This window comes from Dermacentor andersoni, chromosome 2, assembly GCF_023375885.2.
Source record: "Dermacentor andersoni chromosome 2, qqDerAnde1_hic_scaffold, whole genome shotgun sequence".
NCBI classification, from domain to species: domain Eukaryota; kingdom Metazoa; phylum Arthropoda; class Arachnida; order Ixodida; family Ixodidae; genus Dermacentor; species Dermacentor andersoni.
Genome location: NC_092815.1, coordinates 57,136,042 through 57,153,952, shown reverse-complemented (window position 1 = coordinate 57,153,952; position 17,911 = coordinate 57,136,042). Strand labels below are relative to the sequence as shown.

The 17,911-nt window shown below is 48.4% G+C and overlaps 1 protein-coding gene across 2 annotated transcripts in view; it reads right to left on the bottom strand.

Annotated features, from left to right (window-relative positions):
* Positions 1-17,911, bottom strand: part of bbg (PDZ domain-containing protein big bang) — a 345,047-nt gene that overhangs the window by 105,079 nt on the left and 222,057 nt on the right. For both annotated transcript variants that reach the window (XM_050189250.3, XM_050189251.3), the window contains exons 3-4: positions 9,821-9,894; positions 4,824-5,189 (exon numbers count right to left, since the gene is read on the bottom strand). In XM_050189250.3, coding sequence (XP_050045207.1) covers positions 4,824-5,189; positions 9,821-9,894 — 440 coding nt within the window. The remainder of the gene's footprint in view (positions 1-4,823; positions 5,190-9,820; positions 9,895-17,911) is intronic.

Genomic DNA, 17,911 nt, shown 5'->3' with positions numbered 1-17,911 from the left:
ACGGCAGCTTTTGTTTAATTTTTTGATAACTATTTCTTAAAAAAATCATCTGAAGGAGTGTTAATGCTGTGCGTTGAGGACTGCGAATGTATCGCGTGCCCTACAATTAGGTACGCAACATTTGTCAAGGGCGTGTCGCAAGATCTTGTTGCGAATGGTTGTAAATAACACGTTTACCATCGAATGACAACCTCTTGGCTTCCAGCAAGCCCTCAGCCTAAAGAAACCGCGCCGCCCTTACCATGTGAATTCGCGGCGCGTATCAGTTATGACGTACAAAGGCTGACGGAGATCACTGCTCTGGAGGTTCGAAAGTGTATTACAAGCTAGAATGCCGCCAACGTGCGTGCTTGCCAATCTAAGCGCGCGCAAAGCCTCAGAGGTGGGCGATGGTGCTATTATTTTTCTCGTGTCTCAACGCCGACAGAAATACCGCGGCCGATCATCGAGTCGGGACTGTGCGTACCCAAGAAAATAAAATGAGTTTTTTGGCATTCGTGCGCGAAGCGGGAGCGCGATAACAATGCTTGACTCAATCTCAAACAAGACCACTGTGGCCTTCAGTAATTTTTTCAGGTTAATGACTTATCACGAATAACACTTCATCGTGCGTTGGTTCGTCCGTTTACTAAGTGACGTACTTGTCGCGAACCGAGTTGCACTGAGGTGCATGCATTCAGGACGGTTGTACTCCCTTCGAAGTAACATTTGCGAGACATGACTTTATTAGTGAAGTCATGATCGCGCAAGGAATCCGCCCGCCATGACGCGGCCGAAATTGCGGCAACTGAAACGATGTTTTATCCATAGGTTAAAATGATATGAAACGGCATTCGAGTTGCAAGTTAAACAGTTTATTTTCACATAGATGCATTACAGATTTGCCTTTGCAGTCACAAGTCCGTGTGCACCATTTATTGTCTCATTGCGTAAATAAACGCAAACGCACCAGCCTAAGAGTCCTACAGCAAGCGCGTCTCAATTAGGCATAGTGACTGTAGGAACTAATAGTGGCATAAACGAGCAAGCGAACGACTATATGAGCGCGCGAACTAAACGAGCGAGCAAACGACTAAACGAGCGTGCGAACGAACGAGCAAACGACTAAGCACGAACGACGACTAGAACGGGCGGGCGACCGCACGTTTTCTTTGCGAGTGCTCCACCGCCGCATCTTAAGCTTCGCACACTTTAAAGCTCACGCGAATTAGCACATACGTCTCAATTACATATGATGCGGTCGCTCGACGACGGTTTCGGGAGAGCACGCACGCTTTTCATCGGTGCCTCTGTATCACAAATCCACCGGGCGACCGCCAACGCGGAACACGAACAAATGTGGCAAACAAAGCTAGTCTATCTAAAGAAGGTTAGTAAGTAACCACAAAAGGCAGAGAGTTGCATGCTGAGGCGTTTTCATGATCGAGACTGAAATTTTATCAAAAGGACTGCGCTGAATCTTAAAAATTTCGTAATCACGTTATCGCACGCAACCTCGCGTGCGTTCAAAACGATTAAGCGCACCAAATGTGACTAACACGACCACGTAGTGCGCATATAAGCAAAGCGGACGTTGCGTGAAAATCATGTTAAAGCGTGCGTACAAATGACAACATGCACAGTGAACTGTGCAATATCTACTACGTTATTGCCCGCAGCAAAATACGCAAGCCTGGCACATACAATACTCTGAGAGAGCCACAACTTACATCACATAGTCGCGCGGACGAAGTTGGTCGGAAGTTGTCCCTCCCGATTCGGTGAAGCCATGTCTTTCTCCTTAACGCGTTGCGCTTACCGGACGGTATCGGGAACATATTCTTGCCTTTGCTAAAACTATATTGGCATCCAAACGCGCAGCAGGTCATGGTAACAGAAAATGACGTGAAGCGACGTCGCACTTGCCGCAAAACATCCTTCAAGGCGTTCATAAGATCAAAACACAGACTAGGAACGGAAGGAATGCCGCCAACAAGCGCCGCTTCTCGAGCAAAGATGGCACTGAAGCGCGACTGTAAACAAACGAAGCCGGCGAAAGGGGCCACGTGATGCCATTAGGCCAATAGCGACGCGGCGTCGGCTTCGGGCAGAGCGCTCGAGGAGGGGGCGGCATTCTTCAAAGCGTGGCACTACTTTACGCAGTTTAAGGGGCTTTAGGCTGCGTGCTCAAGCAGATGGTGCAGCGAGAGAGAAAGAAAGAAGACCAGAAGAAATACGGTCTCGCATGGCGCGCGGAATGAAAGCTATACAGTTGTCGAGTGGCGTATATGCGAACGGGCCATTCGCTGCGAGTAATGCAAGGCGTGGGCCCCGCGCACGCATCGAGGGCTGGGTTGTTTCGTTTTGCTTTCTTGTTCCGCGTCCTCCTCTTCTTCTTCTCTCTGCGATGTTAACACCGTGACCCGTACGCGAAGACGCCTATAAGGAGCGTCCCTAGATAAGCGCATTCCATTTGCGAGTGTGTCCGAGGTTTTGGCTTTTTGTCGACACCCGCCATCATTTTTGCGCTTGTGCGTCGAAAATATAGGGTGACTAAACATCCCGGACGTGGCGGCGCTGTTCCACATGTAGGTCGGTCTATTCGGGACGTCCGTTTATCACGCATTGGCGCCTGGCGATACTCAGAGCCATTAGATCGTTTTACAGCGCAGGCACATCGCGCACTCATTGCCAAAGAGCAGCGAGTTTGAATTGTCCAGACATTCCCAAGCTTCTTATTATTTTTCTGTTTAAAACATAACAGAGTGTTGTCGGTTATTGAAGAGGATTTTTAGAGACAAAGTAACAGGACATGACATCCCTTTAAACTGAGGGCTAAAACAGTGCAAAATGCGAGAATGGCAATTACTTTTCAAAGCAGGATGGACTTCTTCATTCAACAAGCAGGCAAGATAGATGTCTTTCTATAGGGTGCAGCAGGCCCGTCATTGAGAGACACGAAAATACGGAATGACCAAGCCTTCGGCCTCTTTTTCAAGTCATTGATGCCAAATGGTTCCGCTTTCGATTCCTCAAAGAGTAGGCTCCCAACGTGACGCGAGGAGCCGACTGCGGCTCGTATGTCGCCGATGGAAAGTATAATATAGCGAAGATATCTCGCTGTGACATTACTCTCTGGACCCCCTGATCGGTCAGGTCTGCGTTGTATTTCGCACTTACTACTGCTGAAAATACTGCAACTGGTAGAATTGCGCGACCGCCTTTGACTGTTGTTGCGCGTAGCATAGCGTTACTGTGTGAATTTTTCTCGTTTATTTTTTCTCTCTCCTTTCTCTTTTTATTCCCTTTACCCCTTTCCCCAGCACAGGGTAGCCAGCCGGTATTTACATTGGCTAACCTCCCTGTTTTTGCTTCCCTTTATGTCTCTCTCTGCAACTGGTATCTTTCCGAGCGCATGTTAGCTACAGGAGGTACTAAGCACTCTTGTCACAACCCTGCGCATATTTTAACCCATTGAAGGAGGCATTCAAACTAAAATACCTGGAACCGCCTAGTGTCTGGGCCGAGGAGGACTTTCTGTTTCGAATTCAAATGATTTCAAAAACTAACAGTACCCTTGATTTTCTTCGCCGGAATTTCCGCCTCGCTGTCGTTCCGTTGAAAATATTACTATATAAAACACTCGTGCGTTCTAAACTCGAGTACGCTGCACCCATATGGGACCCGTACACTAGCTCACTAACACAGTTCTTAAAATTAGTTCAAAACCGCTCAGCTAGCATTAGCTTCTCTAACTACTATCGCTTAGCCAGCGTTCCTAGTGTGAAGCAGCAGCTTGACCTACGTATACCTCTCCATTCTACTAGACTTCGAGTTTCCCGCTTATGTATGTTTCATAAAATATACTACACTAAGAATTACCTAAAAATGACACTTTTTTCGCCTCCAAGCCATTCGTCATCCCGTATTAATCATCGAATGAAGATTGGGGTGCCTCAGTGTAAAATCAATGCATACCTGGAAGCCTTCGTTCCGGAAACAAGTCGAGACTGGAATCGCCTTCCCGCCTCCATCGTCGCTATCACAGATCATGATGTGTTCAAGCCGGCTATCTTTGATCATGTGCTGCCTCATCAGCCATTTTTTCTTTTTTCTTTTACTATTGCCACTCCTCTATGTAATGCCTGTGCGGCCTTTAGAGTAAATAAATGAAGTGAAATGAAATGAAATTACAAAAAAACAAAAAAGAGAGCTGGGAGATTTTGCACACAGTGAACGGAAGCCCGGGAGAAATGCAAGTTAATGCTTGTTAAACTTGTCGTTGGCGATAAATTCGATACGTTAGAACGGAATTTCTGGCAGCGTCTTTTGAGGGGTGTGCATTTAACTCGATTTTCCTGAGTTGTACTCTCCGACGAAGTACGTTCCCTCTGTGAACGGATGAATATTCATTCGTTCATTTCTTGGCACCTAAACTCTCGATAAAGGAGTCATGTGTGCGACAGTTATCCAGTCTATGAGGAATCGAAAGCGGAATCTACCATCCATTTATTACGTGTCGAACTCCTGCACCAATGGACGAGGACTACAAGTGCGCATATTATACGGTTAGTCGCACGGACAGACGTGAAGCGTACTCTACGTTGCGGCTTTGTTATCTTCATTAGTATCCCAGTAGCTTTACCACTCAGTTATTTATTTTAGTATGGTCATTTATTTCTTTTATTTGTGTTGTAAAACACAGAGCAATTGGGCAGCCGAGTTACTCTATGACTTCATCTCCGCACAACAGCCTATGTATAACAGAACACAAACAGCCATTCACGCTCCCTTTCTCTGCCGCAGTGCAGGGCGTGCTATGGGCGAGGCAAAGCAACACTCACCGGATCCCTCATCGGGCGTGTCTCTGGGCATCGGTGACTCGGACGAGTCCTCCGGTTCGGACCTGTCGCTGTCCAGCTGGCTGCTCTCGGTCAGCAGCTCGCTGCCGGTCTCTTCCTCGGGGATGGTGTCCATGTCGCTGCCTTCGAGCAGCGCCGCGGCGTCGGCTGCCTCCGACGGGTGCTGCGCGCCGCTGCAGCAGCCTTCGACCGCGGCCCGCTCTTCTTCGGGCGGCGGCGGAAGCACGCCGTACATGCCAGCCACCACGTCGAGGCCGGGATGACACACGTCCGAGTCGGGGCTGTCCAGGAGACGGCCTTCCATGACGACGTCTTCCGTAGCGCGTGCTACGGCGTCGTCGGTCTCGTCTGCATTGACAAAACGGCAAGTTTCGTTGGCTGGTTGTTCGATCGCCTGTGACATATTTTGGTGAGCTTTCGTACAGTGTATACGGAGACGATCGCTCGCGGCTGCGGTAGCTCGCGTTGATCAAAATCCGTTGCCGGAATAAAACATTTTGGAATTCAAGCCTAATAAGCCATCGCAGCAGATAGCGACGAAGGCTCTGCTACAATTCTTAAGTACAGCAAACCTGCAAAAGCGACTGTAACCTAAAGTGGTGTTCATTGTGCTGAACGTACTTCCGTGTTGTGGTAGTGGATCTATCTATCTATCTATCTATCTATCTATCTATCTATCTATCTATCTATCTATCTATCTATCTATCTATCTATCTATCTATCTATCTATCTATCTATCTATCTATCTATCTATCTATCTATCTATCTATCTATCTATCTATCTATCTATCTATCTATCTATCTATCTATCTATCTATCTATCTATCTATCTATCTATATACATTTTTCTTATCTTTCACGTTCCCCTCCCCCTTCCCTCACCGTTGGGTAGCAGACCATTTTTCGTTTTGTTAGCCTCCTTAACTATGCTCCTTTTCTTTCTTCGTCTCCCTCTTTCTCTCTATTTGCCTTAAAGTGCATGTGCCAGAGAAAGTAAACAGAGCAGTGTGTTTCGCTATATACAAGTTCGACGCATGTCTACAACGTTATTGGGCCCAGCGCAAGGTCCTGCGGGCTGGATTCCTGGCGACGACGACCGCACTGCCTTGAGGCTGGCATGCGGAAACACTCGCGTGCCGCAACTCAGATGCAAGTTAATGAACCAGATGTGGTCAAGGTTAGTGTTCAGCCGTCCACTACGGCGTCTCCTGTCACCCACGCGTTAATTTGGCAGGCAAAACCCCTTCAGTCACCTTCAACAATTTGGCGATTTGAAAATCAACTGGACAAGAGCATATTACGCAGATCAGAAGTTAGGTAAAAGTGGCCACCATCATTTATTGGCATTGGAGCTAATGAACTGCTTTTACCACGTCCAAAAGACGGGAGTTATAAGCGAACGCGTCGTCCCGAACAACAATAATAATTCTTTAATTATTTTATACAATCGAGATCATGAATCGACACGAATAAACTACCAAGAGGAAAGTATTAACAATGGTAACACAAGGAACGTCGCTGGAGCCAACGTTTTCACAATGGGACTTGTATTCTTCAGGCCCCGTCGAAGACATGCTCCATTGTCGAATCGTTAGTTTCAGCTACATTCCTTGCTCTACCGCTATTAATCAGTTGAAGCCTCCATCTTCATATGAACCTCCCTTTCTCTCTCTCTCTCTCTCTCTCTCTCTCTCTTGTTTTCGATACCCAGCCGAAAGACACGCACTATAGCAGAGTGTGTACACTTTAAATCCCCACACTTAGAGAGGAAAAAAGATGACGAACAAGCCCAAGCCCCGGGAAACCACCACAATCGGCCAAATAAATCAGCGATAGGCCAAGTTTGACGTCCGAAAGCGTTTATAATATAACCGAAATTGGCTATACTAATCTTTCCGTACTTACACAGCACCTGACATAAATTGCTTGGTATGGCGTGCCCGCGTGAACCGGCGGCACTCACCTAAACCTAGAGCGCTGCGGCTCAAAAAATCTCATTCAACGTTGCTCCTTGTTGAGCTAGTTGGTTCACATTGAATTAAAAGGGGAATGGGCATGATATGAAGAAGCATATAAAACGCGTAGACAAGGCTTCTACGTGTCTTGTCTACGCACTTGTAGCCCTGTATTCATGCTCTTTTTGCGCCAATTAATCTTTTCAACCGATAACGTTCAAAATGTCGTGCTGAAGTGAAGCAGCAGCACCACGCAGTGCTTCCTCCATTCTGTTTCGCTGCCTGTGCACCTATCATCGTTGCATTACGATCGTCGTGTCGAGACGCGTACGTGGTCGATGGCCGCTGCGATAAACTTGACGCATTACGTTGTGTTTTGTACAGATAAGCTACCTTAACGCTGTTAAAGGGAAGCTGAAGAGTCTGTCGAATTCAATAAGACGCTCATATACGGATGCGGGAACCTTATAAACCATGTAGGTAAAATTTGGGGTGTTTTTTTTCAATTAGGAGCGACGTGATCGTCGGTTGAAATTGCGCTGTAGCTCCGCCCCCCGTCGAATGCCGCGCGCTGCTGCTGACGCTGACGATGCGAGCGGAGACCGGAAACCGCGGTGTTGTGACGTCAACTCTAGTGTTTCGTTCCTTCGCAGCGTCCGCGACCGTGCCTGACCGCGCTTGTTTCTGCGTGCGTGCCATCGTAATCTGCTTCGATCGACCCTGCATTCCTTTGTTGGTGCGTCTGCGTGTATGTAGAGTGGTAGTCAACGTGCGTGGTAGTCAACGTGAGTGGTAATCAGCGTGAGTGGTAGTCAACGTGGTAGTCAACAGATGAAGGTCACTACACGTACTGCATGAACCGGGAAGCTTTTCACGCGTTTAAACCGTCTTTGTAGATTGCCGACAGCTTTGGACAGCGCACAAATGCCGACGATCGCATCCCCGCTTACGTTCCACGAGGAGGCATGCAGGAACACAACACTACAGTAGTTTGACCGGAAACGAGTTCACTAGATCGGCGAAAGATCGGCGAGATCACTAGATCGCTTTGCAAAAAACATACTCACCAAAGAGCATTTCCAACATGAGGAGATCCTAAGACTTTGCTTTCGTTCGCGTCGAAAGCACTGCTCGCACCAGCATCGTTTGCTTCTTCGAGAGGCCGGCTCTTCGCAATCGGCTCGTACATGTAGGGAGTAACGCCGAACTCCTCAGAAAAACGCAGTCTCTCTAAATTTTCCATTACCGTCTCAGAAAAACAGCACCAAACTACCTGGCACCGCGCTTCATGTGTAGCGGCAGTGGTCGGTTACTAGAGTTGACGTCACGAGGCGCCCGACCAATCACAGGCGGAAACGAGACGCGCGAGCTGGGCGTGTCCGCTGCTGCACTTTTCGTCGAAATAAAATATATTTGCGCTTTCTTTCGCTCAATTTCAATACGATATTTGAATTCGGAGGGTTGAAAACCATTATGTACAGAGGTTCACTCATTTTTTCTGGAAAACCTTTCAGCTTCCCTTTAAGGCAACGTACCGCGCTTCTATTCCTCCAGTGTTCCTCTGCTCCGTATCTCACTGTTTTCGAAAGCTACAAGGCCGAACAAGAAAGGTAATGTAAGAAGAAACAATAAAAAATTACGAGTGACAGTTTAACAGACAACGTGGACTGCAAGATATAACTTGCTAGGCGTAACTCAACCAAAAAAACGCGACGCATTTCGCTGTATCTAGCCATTAGCGCTGACTCCTTCAGTGTACCTAATGACAATTCTTACTGTGTACTAAGGTTGTTCAACGAATAGTCCAGAGACGCTTTTGTTCATCACGCTTTCGTTCCACATCGGCGGCGTAAAAGACACAGATCGGCACGTAGCGATGTGCGGAATCAACAATCTCAGTAGTCTTATCTATGGGCCTGTGTACAATAAGAAAATGTAGAGGACATCAACCTTTTGTTTCAGTTGGTTGTTAAGCCATGCTGAAACTATTTTTTTGTCGGAAAACGGACAAATCTGTATCGCGCTAGGCTCCTGTCAGCGCCAAAATACTTCCTCCTTGAGATACGGACGCCCGAGTGCAATGGCACTCTCGCATTACCGATGAACGCGTGCCTTCACAAGACACACTACAGCTGAGTGAAATTACCTACCTTCCCACACTGCAACTGAACATGACTCTAATGAATTTCAAAAGCTTGTTCGCATGTATCTGATATCCGGACAGCTAGTAATCCGTGCGCAGTCTCTCTCTCTCTCTCCTTTTTTTTACTTACTAAATATTAATGATGTGCTCTGTTTTTTAGTGTAAAATTCCTGCGTTTGCAATGCATACTTGCAGTACTTCCATTTTTTTATGTTTAACGCATGTCCTCTGCTTGTATGGCATTTGGCTGTGTATCCTGCTTTTGCCGTGCTCTATTGCAGAGTACTCAGCATATCGTTATAGTGCTCTTTCTTTAATTTTGTGTGGTATTCCTTCATCTGAATATTAAGCCTATGCAGTAAACCCCCCCCTCCCCCCTCCGCCTCTATGTAATACCCTTCGACAGAGGGTATAACGAAATAACTAAACAAGCAAATTACAAATGGGCGAGTATACGACTTACTCGGGCGGAAGAAAATCCCCGGGTCATATACGTCGACGTTGCTGTAGTGAACAAACCCATTACGACAACGAACGAAAGTTAGTCGATAGTCACGACTTTTTGTACAGCCCCAGCGGGCTTCTTTGAAAGGTTCAGCAGTAAGTAGCATGATCCCAGTAACTTCCCACATTAGCTGTTTGGGGCTCTCCACTCTCTTTCTCTTTTTATTCCTTAACCCTTCCTTCCGTGTAGGGTAGCCAACCGTAACACCTCTGGTTAACCTCCCTGCCTTTCTCTGTATTCTCTCTCTCTCTCTCTCTCTGTTTGGGGCTCTCGCACAAGCAGCACAGCAAAGAAATCGCGTGGCCGCGTGGTGTTCACCACAAACTGCGAACAGAGCTCGACCTGCAACCCACTCGCGTAGCCTGAGATCACCAACCTCTGTATCCGCCACAGTAATCCAGCAAGTCGTTCGGAAGTGAGTCGTCGCTACCGCTCGGCTCCTCGTCGGCACTGCGCAGAGACGAAACAGAAAGGGAAGAGTGAGAACGTTTTATCAGGCCACAAACACTTGACTTCAGACGAGCATGTTACTGCGCGCAGCACTTTGTTCACGATGTTCGGCAGTATTCAGACAGTTGGCGAGGCACGTATACCGGTGAGGATAAGCGGTCGCATGATAGTGACAGAGGTCGGCCAGGCCGACCGCCCGTAAATTCGTAGAGCAAATACAAAATTTTTATAGAGCCTGTAAACGGTCGAAATCAACGTTCGCATTATGTCTCTACGGCATGCAACGCTACTTCCCTGCCTATATCTTCTGAACGGCGTCAGTTGCCTTTGGATATACACGGATAGATGTTGGCTTTCTGACACGTGTTTAGCAAAATTTTCAATTCGCCACGGTTTCGTATAACGAACAATCAGACGCGCTGCACCTCGGAGATGTCGTTGTGTATGGGGTCACCAGTCGAGGCCAATTTCGCGGTGTGTTCTCTCCGACAACAATCCCCAGCCAGGTCCTAGCCAGGTCCCAGCCATCCAATTATTTTCCGGTGGCGGCTTGTAAAATTCGAGGGGCGGCGGCGGCGGCCATCTCAGCTACACTCGGTATACACGTACAGGCCGCAAAGCGTTTCGGGTTGGTTCAGGACGAAGGTGACCGACCATTAGGGCTAATCGCTTGGGTCACCGTCAACAGAGACTTTCGTTTGCAGATAATCTCTAGCGAGTTGCCTGGGGCACACGATTTATTATTTATATTTTATTTTTTTATTGCCTCTTCTGTCGCCTCAAAGACCCCTACTTACAAAGAAAAAGAAAAGTTGCGAAACAGCCATTTATGTTACGTTGCAGGAGCGGCAAAAGCAGCTTCTTGCTTGTTCCGCAAAGGAAGTGGGCGTTTAAAATCCCCCCCCCCCCCCCCTGCATTAGCACCTCGCTGATTCGAAACAACCCACAAACTCTGGTCCACGGACAAAAGAGAAACACCAAGCACCGCTTCCCCTCTCACACTTCTCAGAACGTGGTCCGCCTACGACAGACACAGTCAGAGGCAGCGTTCCCGAGACAGTTATGATATAGGTGTGGTGTGTGCGCGCCCACCACGTGATGGGTGGTTTCCACTGCGGCGATATGTCAGCGAAATCCTTCGGCGTCTGGCAAATTACACGGGCGTTCGGCAGCGGAAAGTAATTTCCGTTGCCTGGCACGCTACAACTCGTCAATGCTCGGCTTTCATTTGTAAGCCGCCGATCCCAACCTAACCACGTCGCGGAAGACATACGTTCTGGCGTAACTCGCGACGCGGAATTGCATTGTAGGGTGTGCTGCACCAGAAATGCTGTAAGACTCGCCGTTCTTTCTCCTTTCGAGGCCGGAACAACCGGCGCGTAAAGCGAGGAAAAATGGCTCCAAATGTGATTTCCGAGGCTATAGCCGTAATAGCAGCCTTCCAAATACAATTGTAACCTGCAATTGTACACGCTCGCTTATCGGTTACAGCTATAGGGAGGTACGGCAGAGGAGGGCTGTGCCTTTCTGGACGTTTATTAAATGTATCCACGCCTTTCGAGCTGCATTATTGCAGGGTAATATCCACTTTAGACGCGAACTATGATGGCCCGTGGATAAATGTGTCGAAGTTATCCATTTCATGCCGCAACGGATATACTCGAATAAATTACAAGCAGAGACACGATCCAGCTATGCCATCGCCAACGAGTCCACGTGAATACATATAATTAATTGTCAACCCGGGAGAGTCGGCCTCGTTTCATTTCCTTTTCCTTATATAAACTGCATTAATGGCTAAAAGCACGCGCGCAAGGTAAATATTCGCGGCCACAGACCCGTTATTACGATAATGAAATCCCTTCGCCAGGGCTGATGCAGCATGACAACCTCTGACTTCCCCTCAAATGTGGTGTAGGGCCTTCATTGATGTGATGGCTGGTAACGTGAAATGGAATCACATTAGGTAAGCAGGGCGCCCAGTTTACATGCACTGGAGCTAAGTGACCTGTTGTTTTTTTCATTGGCATCACTGCGAGGAAGTGGCGAAACATAGGCAGGGAGAACTCAAGACTGCTTACGTGTGATAATGCGAAAGCATTATAATCGCTTTGGTGAAATGTTTGGCGCGTTCCTTGTCCGCTCAAGCTCTCGCCTGCGTTTTAACTGCGCTTCGGTGAGGCCAAATGAAAAAAGCGCCAAGCCTCTCAACGGGCTCGCTTGCCCGCGAGTTCATAGCTCGAAGGACCACTCATCGGCATTCAAGCGAACATTAATGCTTTTTATTTGATACGCTCATTTTATACATTCATGACTTGGCCCCACCTCTTACCATTGGCTGAGCCGTCACGTGCCCAACGACACAGGCTCTATAGACCACACGTTCGGACAGCGAGGCGGCTGCGACGTGACGTGCGCAATGATGGACGCACTACAGGCACGCATCAGTCAGCCAGAACCGTGGAGCCGCCGTGACGTAGGGGAAGCGTGCGCGCACCCCGGAGGCTCGGGTTCGATTCCCACCCAGATGGAAATTTACCTAACATTCTTTTCAAAGGCTTTAATTTACTTTGTTTACAGGGACCTCTCTGAGAAATTTGACGCCAGTTCGAGTATTCTTTGACGCGGTTTGACTCTTTGCCGTCGGCCATTTTTGATACCAACATTCGGCCACGCCGTCGACTACAACGCCGGGTTTTCGCGTAATGGGGCAGATAATGCTTTCGCATTAAAAACAAGTAGCGTGCTGCACAAGTCAGCGACCGCATTTTGTAAAGCTTATTTTCATTTTACAACTGTTTTTGCCCTTCGTTAATGGCTGAAATGAAGTCAGGTTTTCCTTATCGGCGGTACCGGACACTCGCCGCGACGAGCGATAAGATATGAGTAGAATAAAAGGGAAATAATCCTTACATATAATGACCCTCGCGTATAATAGTCGAAGCGGATATTTCTTGCTCTCCAAAGCACCTTTACAGGACTGCCGGCCCCCACAAGGCCGTCATAAACATCGCGAGGCCACTTCACGCGAGGTCCTAGAACCTGCGATCACCGCATGGAGTGAACGTGTCCCCGTAAACACAAGCTGCCACCCATTCAAACGCAGACCTCAGCGGAATGCGCTCCTCAGAGCGCATACTGCGGAAAGTAAATCCCTAGCAAGAAACAGCAAGCGTATATATCGGATGAAATACCGCCTCCCCGACCACAAACATGTCGCTAGAAACAAGCCCGGGATGAACGGGCGCCGGACGCTGTGTGTGCGCAAGGATTTTGCGCACAGCGGCCCCGGTCCCACACCGATAAGTTCAAACACACAGGCAAACGGAAAAGCGGTTCCCCAGCGTAAACGCCTGGCACGTGTATGCTACGTGTATGTAGTACACACATGTGCTACGCACGCAGCGGGGCAGCAACATGCTGCTGCGTCGTGCTGCCTACACGGGACGTTAGTGCTGGCAAAGACCTGCGCAGTCAGTGTCACATAAAACAAGACGACAGACAGCGCGCCCATCCGTGTCCGGTCTATAGTCATCGCCGGCTCCGCATCTCGCATTCTCGATGCGACGAGGATACACAGAAAGTAAAGCGGATGCGAAGCGAAACAGGCATGTTAACTGCCCACGGCGTTGCTGGCCCAGTGCGTGCTGCTGCGAAGCAGAAGGACAGCTTGAACCACGCTGTCGGAGACAAAGATAACGGCGGTTATGATGGTGCATGTACTTGGTAGAAAATCTCCCCGTCACGTATACCTGTCGTTATAAAAAATGATACGCCTGCATTCTTGCAGGATACATCGCGGTAGTATTTGACAGAGAACATCAAGGGAGGAAGCCTGGGAGGTTAAACCAAAAAGTACCCGGCTGGCTAACCGGCACAGGGCAAGGGAGAGGATGTAATATAAACGTGAGCAAGAGAGAGCCTAAGAGAAGGTTCACTGAACAAATGCGCCCACCAAGTGCTTTCTTGTCCGTGTCAATCCAGCGCTACGACTTAAATTGGTGAAACTAGAGCTCAAAAGGCGAAGTTCTTCTGCAGTGACCGTACGATAAAATTCCAAATCACTTTCACGGTCCGTGCCATTTTGAACGTCTTCTATTGTGCAGTCGCGATTTCTGTTCTTTATTACTTTTCTTTTATATATATATATATATATATATATATATATATATATATATATATATATATATATATATATATATATATATATATATATATATATATATATATATATCGTGTTTGTGTTATTTATTTGACTCACAAAACGAAAATCTTGTGGAAGTTCCATCATCACATTCCTCTTACGTTAATGTGGGAGATGTGAATGGAACGTTGGATGAGAGCAATGGCACCACAGTTGCACTATACATATTCTAACATGTATATCAGCCAGGTTTGCAAATCTGACAGATTTGTATCTCGTGGCCCTAATTTTCACATGTGTGTCAAGAGCCGAGACAGGGAGAGGGAGAGAGAGAGAAGTCATAAGGAAACGGCAAGGAGGTTAACCAGGATGAGCCCAGTAGGCTACCCAGGGGAAGGGGAAAAGGGGATTGAAACAGGAGAAGAGACAGAGAGAGAACAACGTCTGCGTCACGATGGTAAACGAGCGCTCTACGCAAAGCCATTTTCTCGATAAACTGCTCTATGATTTCCCTGTCTAATTTTTGCAGCGTGTATCACATCTCCGCGTTACCGTTTACGGAGTGGTCCTAAAAAATGAAAATAAAAGAAAGACAAATGTGTGGCAAAACGACAAAGACCTAAGCAAACAAATAGACGGCCAGCCAGGCATCTCCGGCCGGGAACCGCGTGGCCGAAAGTGATTTAGACCCTTCCGGTCGGGTGCACAAAAACGGCCGACGGCGAAGCCCGCCCCTCGATATCTGCCAGACGCCGGCCCCGCGGCAGCTCGTTGCACTGTCGGCGGAGGCGGCAGCGGTCGAAGAGGCAGTGCACCAACGCCGACTGCAGCGCGCGCGCTTGGGAAACGCGGCACGCGCCACGGACGGCCTCGGCGCGTGCGCAGTGGCCGTTTCGAGCAGACCCCATGAATAAAACGAGTGCGCCTGACACGGACCACACAGCCGTTCGCCTGTATTTGTTGCGCCCTCGACGGCATGTAGCGGAGAGAGCACAGCGTGACGCAGGCAAGCAGCTCTGCGCGGGTCGCGTTCGGCCCTCGGGTCAGAGGTCGCGCGCGCCCCCCGACGAAGTGGAGAAAGAAGAGCCAGAAGAAGAGAGGAAGAAGAGGAATAAAACGAAGGCAACGAGGCAAGAGAGATAAAAGAAGCGCATCGGGCGAGCCCTAAGGAATTGCTTCACTCCATCTTGCCGAGCACGAGCGTGCGCGTGCGAAAGCGTGCATGGGGTTAAAAAGGAGATAAAGGGTCGCGTACTGCGCCGCGGAGACGACGCGAGCGCTCGGCGCCAGTCGGGGCGCGACAATCGTGCAAAAAAAAAGGCGACAGAAGGAAACGGGGTGGAAAGAAACAAAGTAATCTAGGTTGAACGGTGCACTTTAGAAAAAGAAAGAAATCTGCATTCTAGATATGGCCGGCGGCGTTTGCCGTGGGGATTATCCGCTTCGGAAGTGCTTGGAACGACTTTGTCGTTCGGTATGAGTTTTACGATTGCTAAACGCTGCGGTGGGCGGCGTCGCCCGTGTTGGGGCGAGTGAAGGACGGAGCAACGAAAGGGCGCCCAGTTTAAGGACGATAAACGGAAATGGTGCAAGCTTTGAGGCGTTATTGTGTGCAACGATGGGCCGTCAAGAGTGTAAAGCTGCGCAGCTCTGAAGGCAGTGATGAATAGAAATGAAAGCTTGAGATACGCCTGCAGGGTGGTTCAACGCATACGTTCCCGTTTCTTCTTTGTTTCTTTTCTGCTTCTGCAATGGGTCGGTGCCGTAAATCTGACGGCGAATAATGAGCTGGGGTCGAATACTAATATACTGTCGCGTAATAGTGAGAATGAAGAACAGAGCGGCAAAATCACTCTAAAAGAGTTTACACCCTTCGGTTTGCATTTTCTCCCCAAACGATAATCGTCATGTGTCTTGCCCGCACTTCCTTTCTTTAACACTACGAGCCCGGTACCTCTTAGTCGCGAACGGCTTGCACGTTATCAGCTTGACACAACATTCTCGACAGGAAAGTAGCGAGTGCCGAGTTTTCGTGAGAGGAAACGCAAGCAAGGCAAATGACGACTCTTGTTTGGGGACAAGTCCCAAAGGGCGTAAACTTTTTTTAGAGTGTATGAATGAGGAAACTAAGTTTTTATTGGGCGAGCCTGTGCCTGCAAAAACAGGCTACACTCAAAGCACAGCGAAGCGGCGAAGTCAGTCGGCGATAGTCGAAATCTGATGAGCGGGTCAAGCGCGTCGGCTTCTTATACATCACTCGTTGAAGGTTCTAGTGTAATCACTGGTGCCCTCGTGGTTTCCAGAAACGACTGCGCAATTGGTGTCGTTCGTGCAATCTGATAATACAAGGAGGGCGTACACAACAGATAGAATGAACGATAACATTCGCCTAAGTTCCAAATCATGCATGCAGGTGCGTCTTGAGCTGAGCAATGACGTTGAACATTTGTTAGCCGGTGAACAGTGGTCACCGGAGAAAAATAAGCATGCACACGTGTGAATAAATCCTTTCTAATGACCGTAAGCAAGGGAAACAATGATCATTGTGGATATATCATTCTGACGAAGTGGCTCATGCCTGTCGTGGTTCATAACCGTAAGAATCAGAATAAGCTGACAGCAGCATACATTTCGTTAAACCACCAAACCTTTTTTGCTGATTCATGTTCGATATGTACACGGGGTGTGCCAGGAACAATGAATGAGGTCGCGCGTTTCTTCCTATGCCGACAGCTGCATGAATGAACGAGTGAAATAAGTGATTTGCTTGCCGTTCGTCAACAGTGCGACATTTCGTGCCGTGATGGTAGATCGTGCGGACAGGTTGGCGGGTTTCCGTGACACACGCCGACTGAAGTTTTCTGCGTCCTTTCCAGCACGCATTACGCTATAAGACTTTATAAAACGCACATTCTTTCAGCCCGAATGTGCGGAGCGCGTCCCGCAGGTCATTGTGCTTCGTCCTTAAACGTAAGCGATATGGACTCCGTAGGTGGCGTATAAGTAATATGCATGCATTACTCCAGTGAGTGATACGCGCCCCACGGGGCTCTAAAAATTTATAAACAAACCACCTTCGAGAACGACGACCCCCGTCGCCGGTATCGGCCGCGGTGTCAATCTCGCGACGAGTTCATTTCCCGACAAGCGAGTTTTCTATTTTTACTTTCAAGGAACAGCATGATAAAATGAAAGGACGTTTCGCTTCTGTCATAAACTTATCAGTCCATTTATTTCCAGAAAAAGGATGAGGCACTCCAGTATACATAGCGTTAAAACTTCCGACGTGCCCGTTGTTACGCTCGTTGTTTACTCCATATACACTTACGCGAGAACAACCGACGACTACCTTGCCACCTTATTCATTCCTAAAGGGGTGAATGCTCAGCGGTGGTATTTCGTTTACAAATATATTTAGTTGAGGTGCCGTTCAACGTCCGCCACCCAGCTCCGTTTACCGCTGAAGTGGATGGCAGCCTTATAAAAAAACAAAACAAATGTCGGCTGCGTTTGCCAAACGGGAGCGTTAAACCAGTTTTCAAGCAAATGCACTTAGTGCACAGCATACAAGTTCCCAGCGAGCCGTTTAATGACTCGAGAACGCATTGATCTTTATGCGAGAGGACATGCGGCGCCGGACGAGACCGCGACTTTCGCCGAGAGAAAAGGCGAGAGCCTTATGTCGGAATGCACGCATTCCCGGCGTCGTCAAGAAAAAGAAAAAGGAAAAAAAGGAAGGAGACAATGATATCTGCCCAAGGAGAAGGCAACATTTAAAACGTCGGACTGTTCTGGCTCGCCACGTTGAAAGAACAAAATGAAATAAAGGCGGGGTGGGGGGGGGGGGGGGCGACACGGGGTATAGGCAATAAA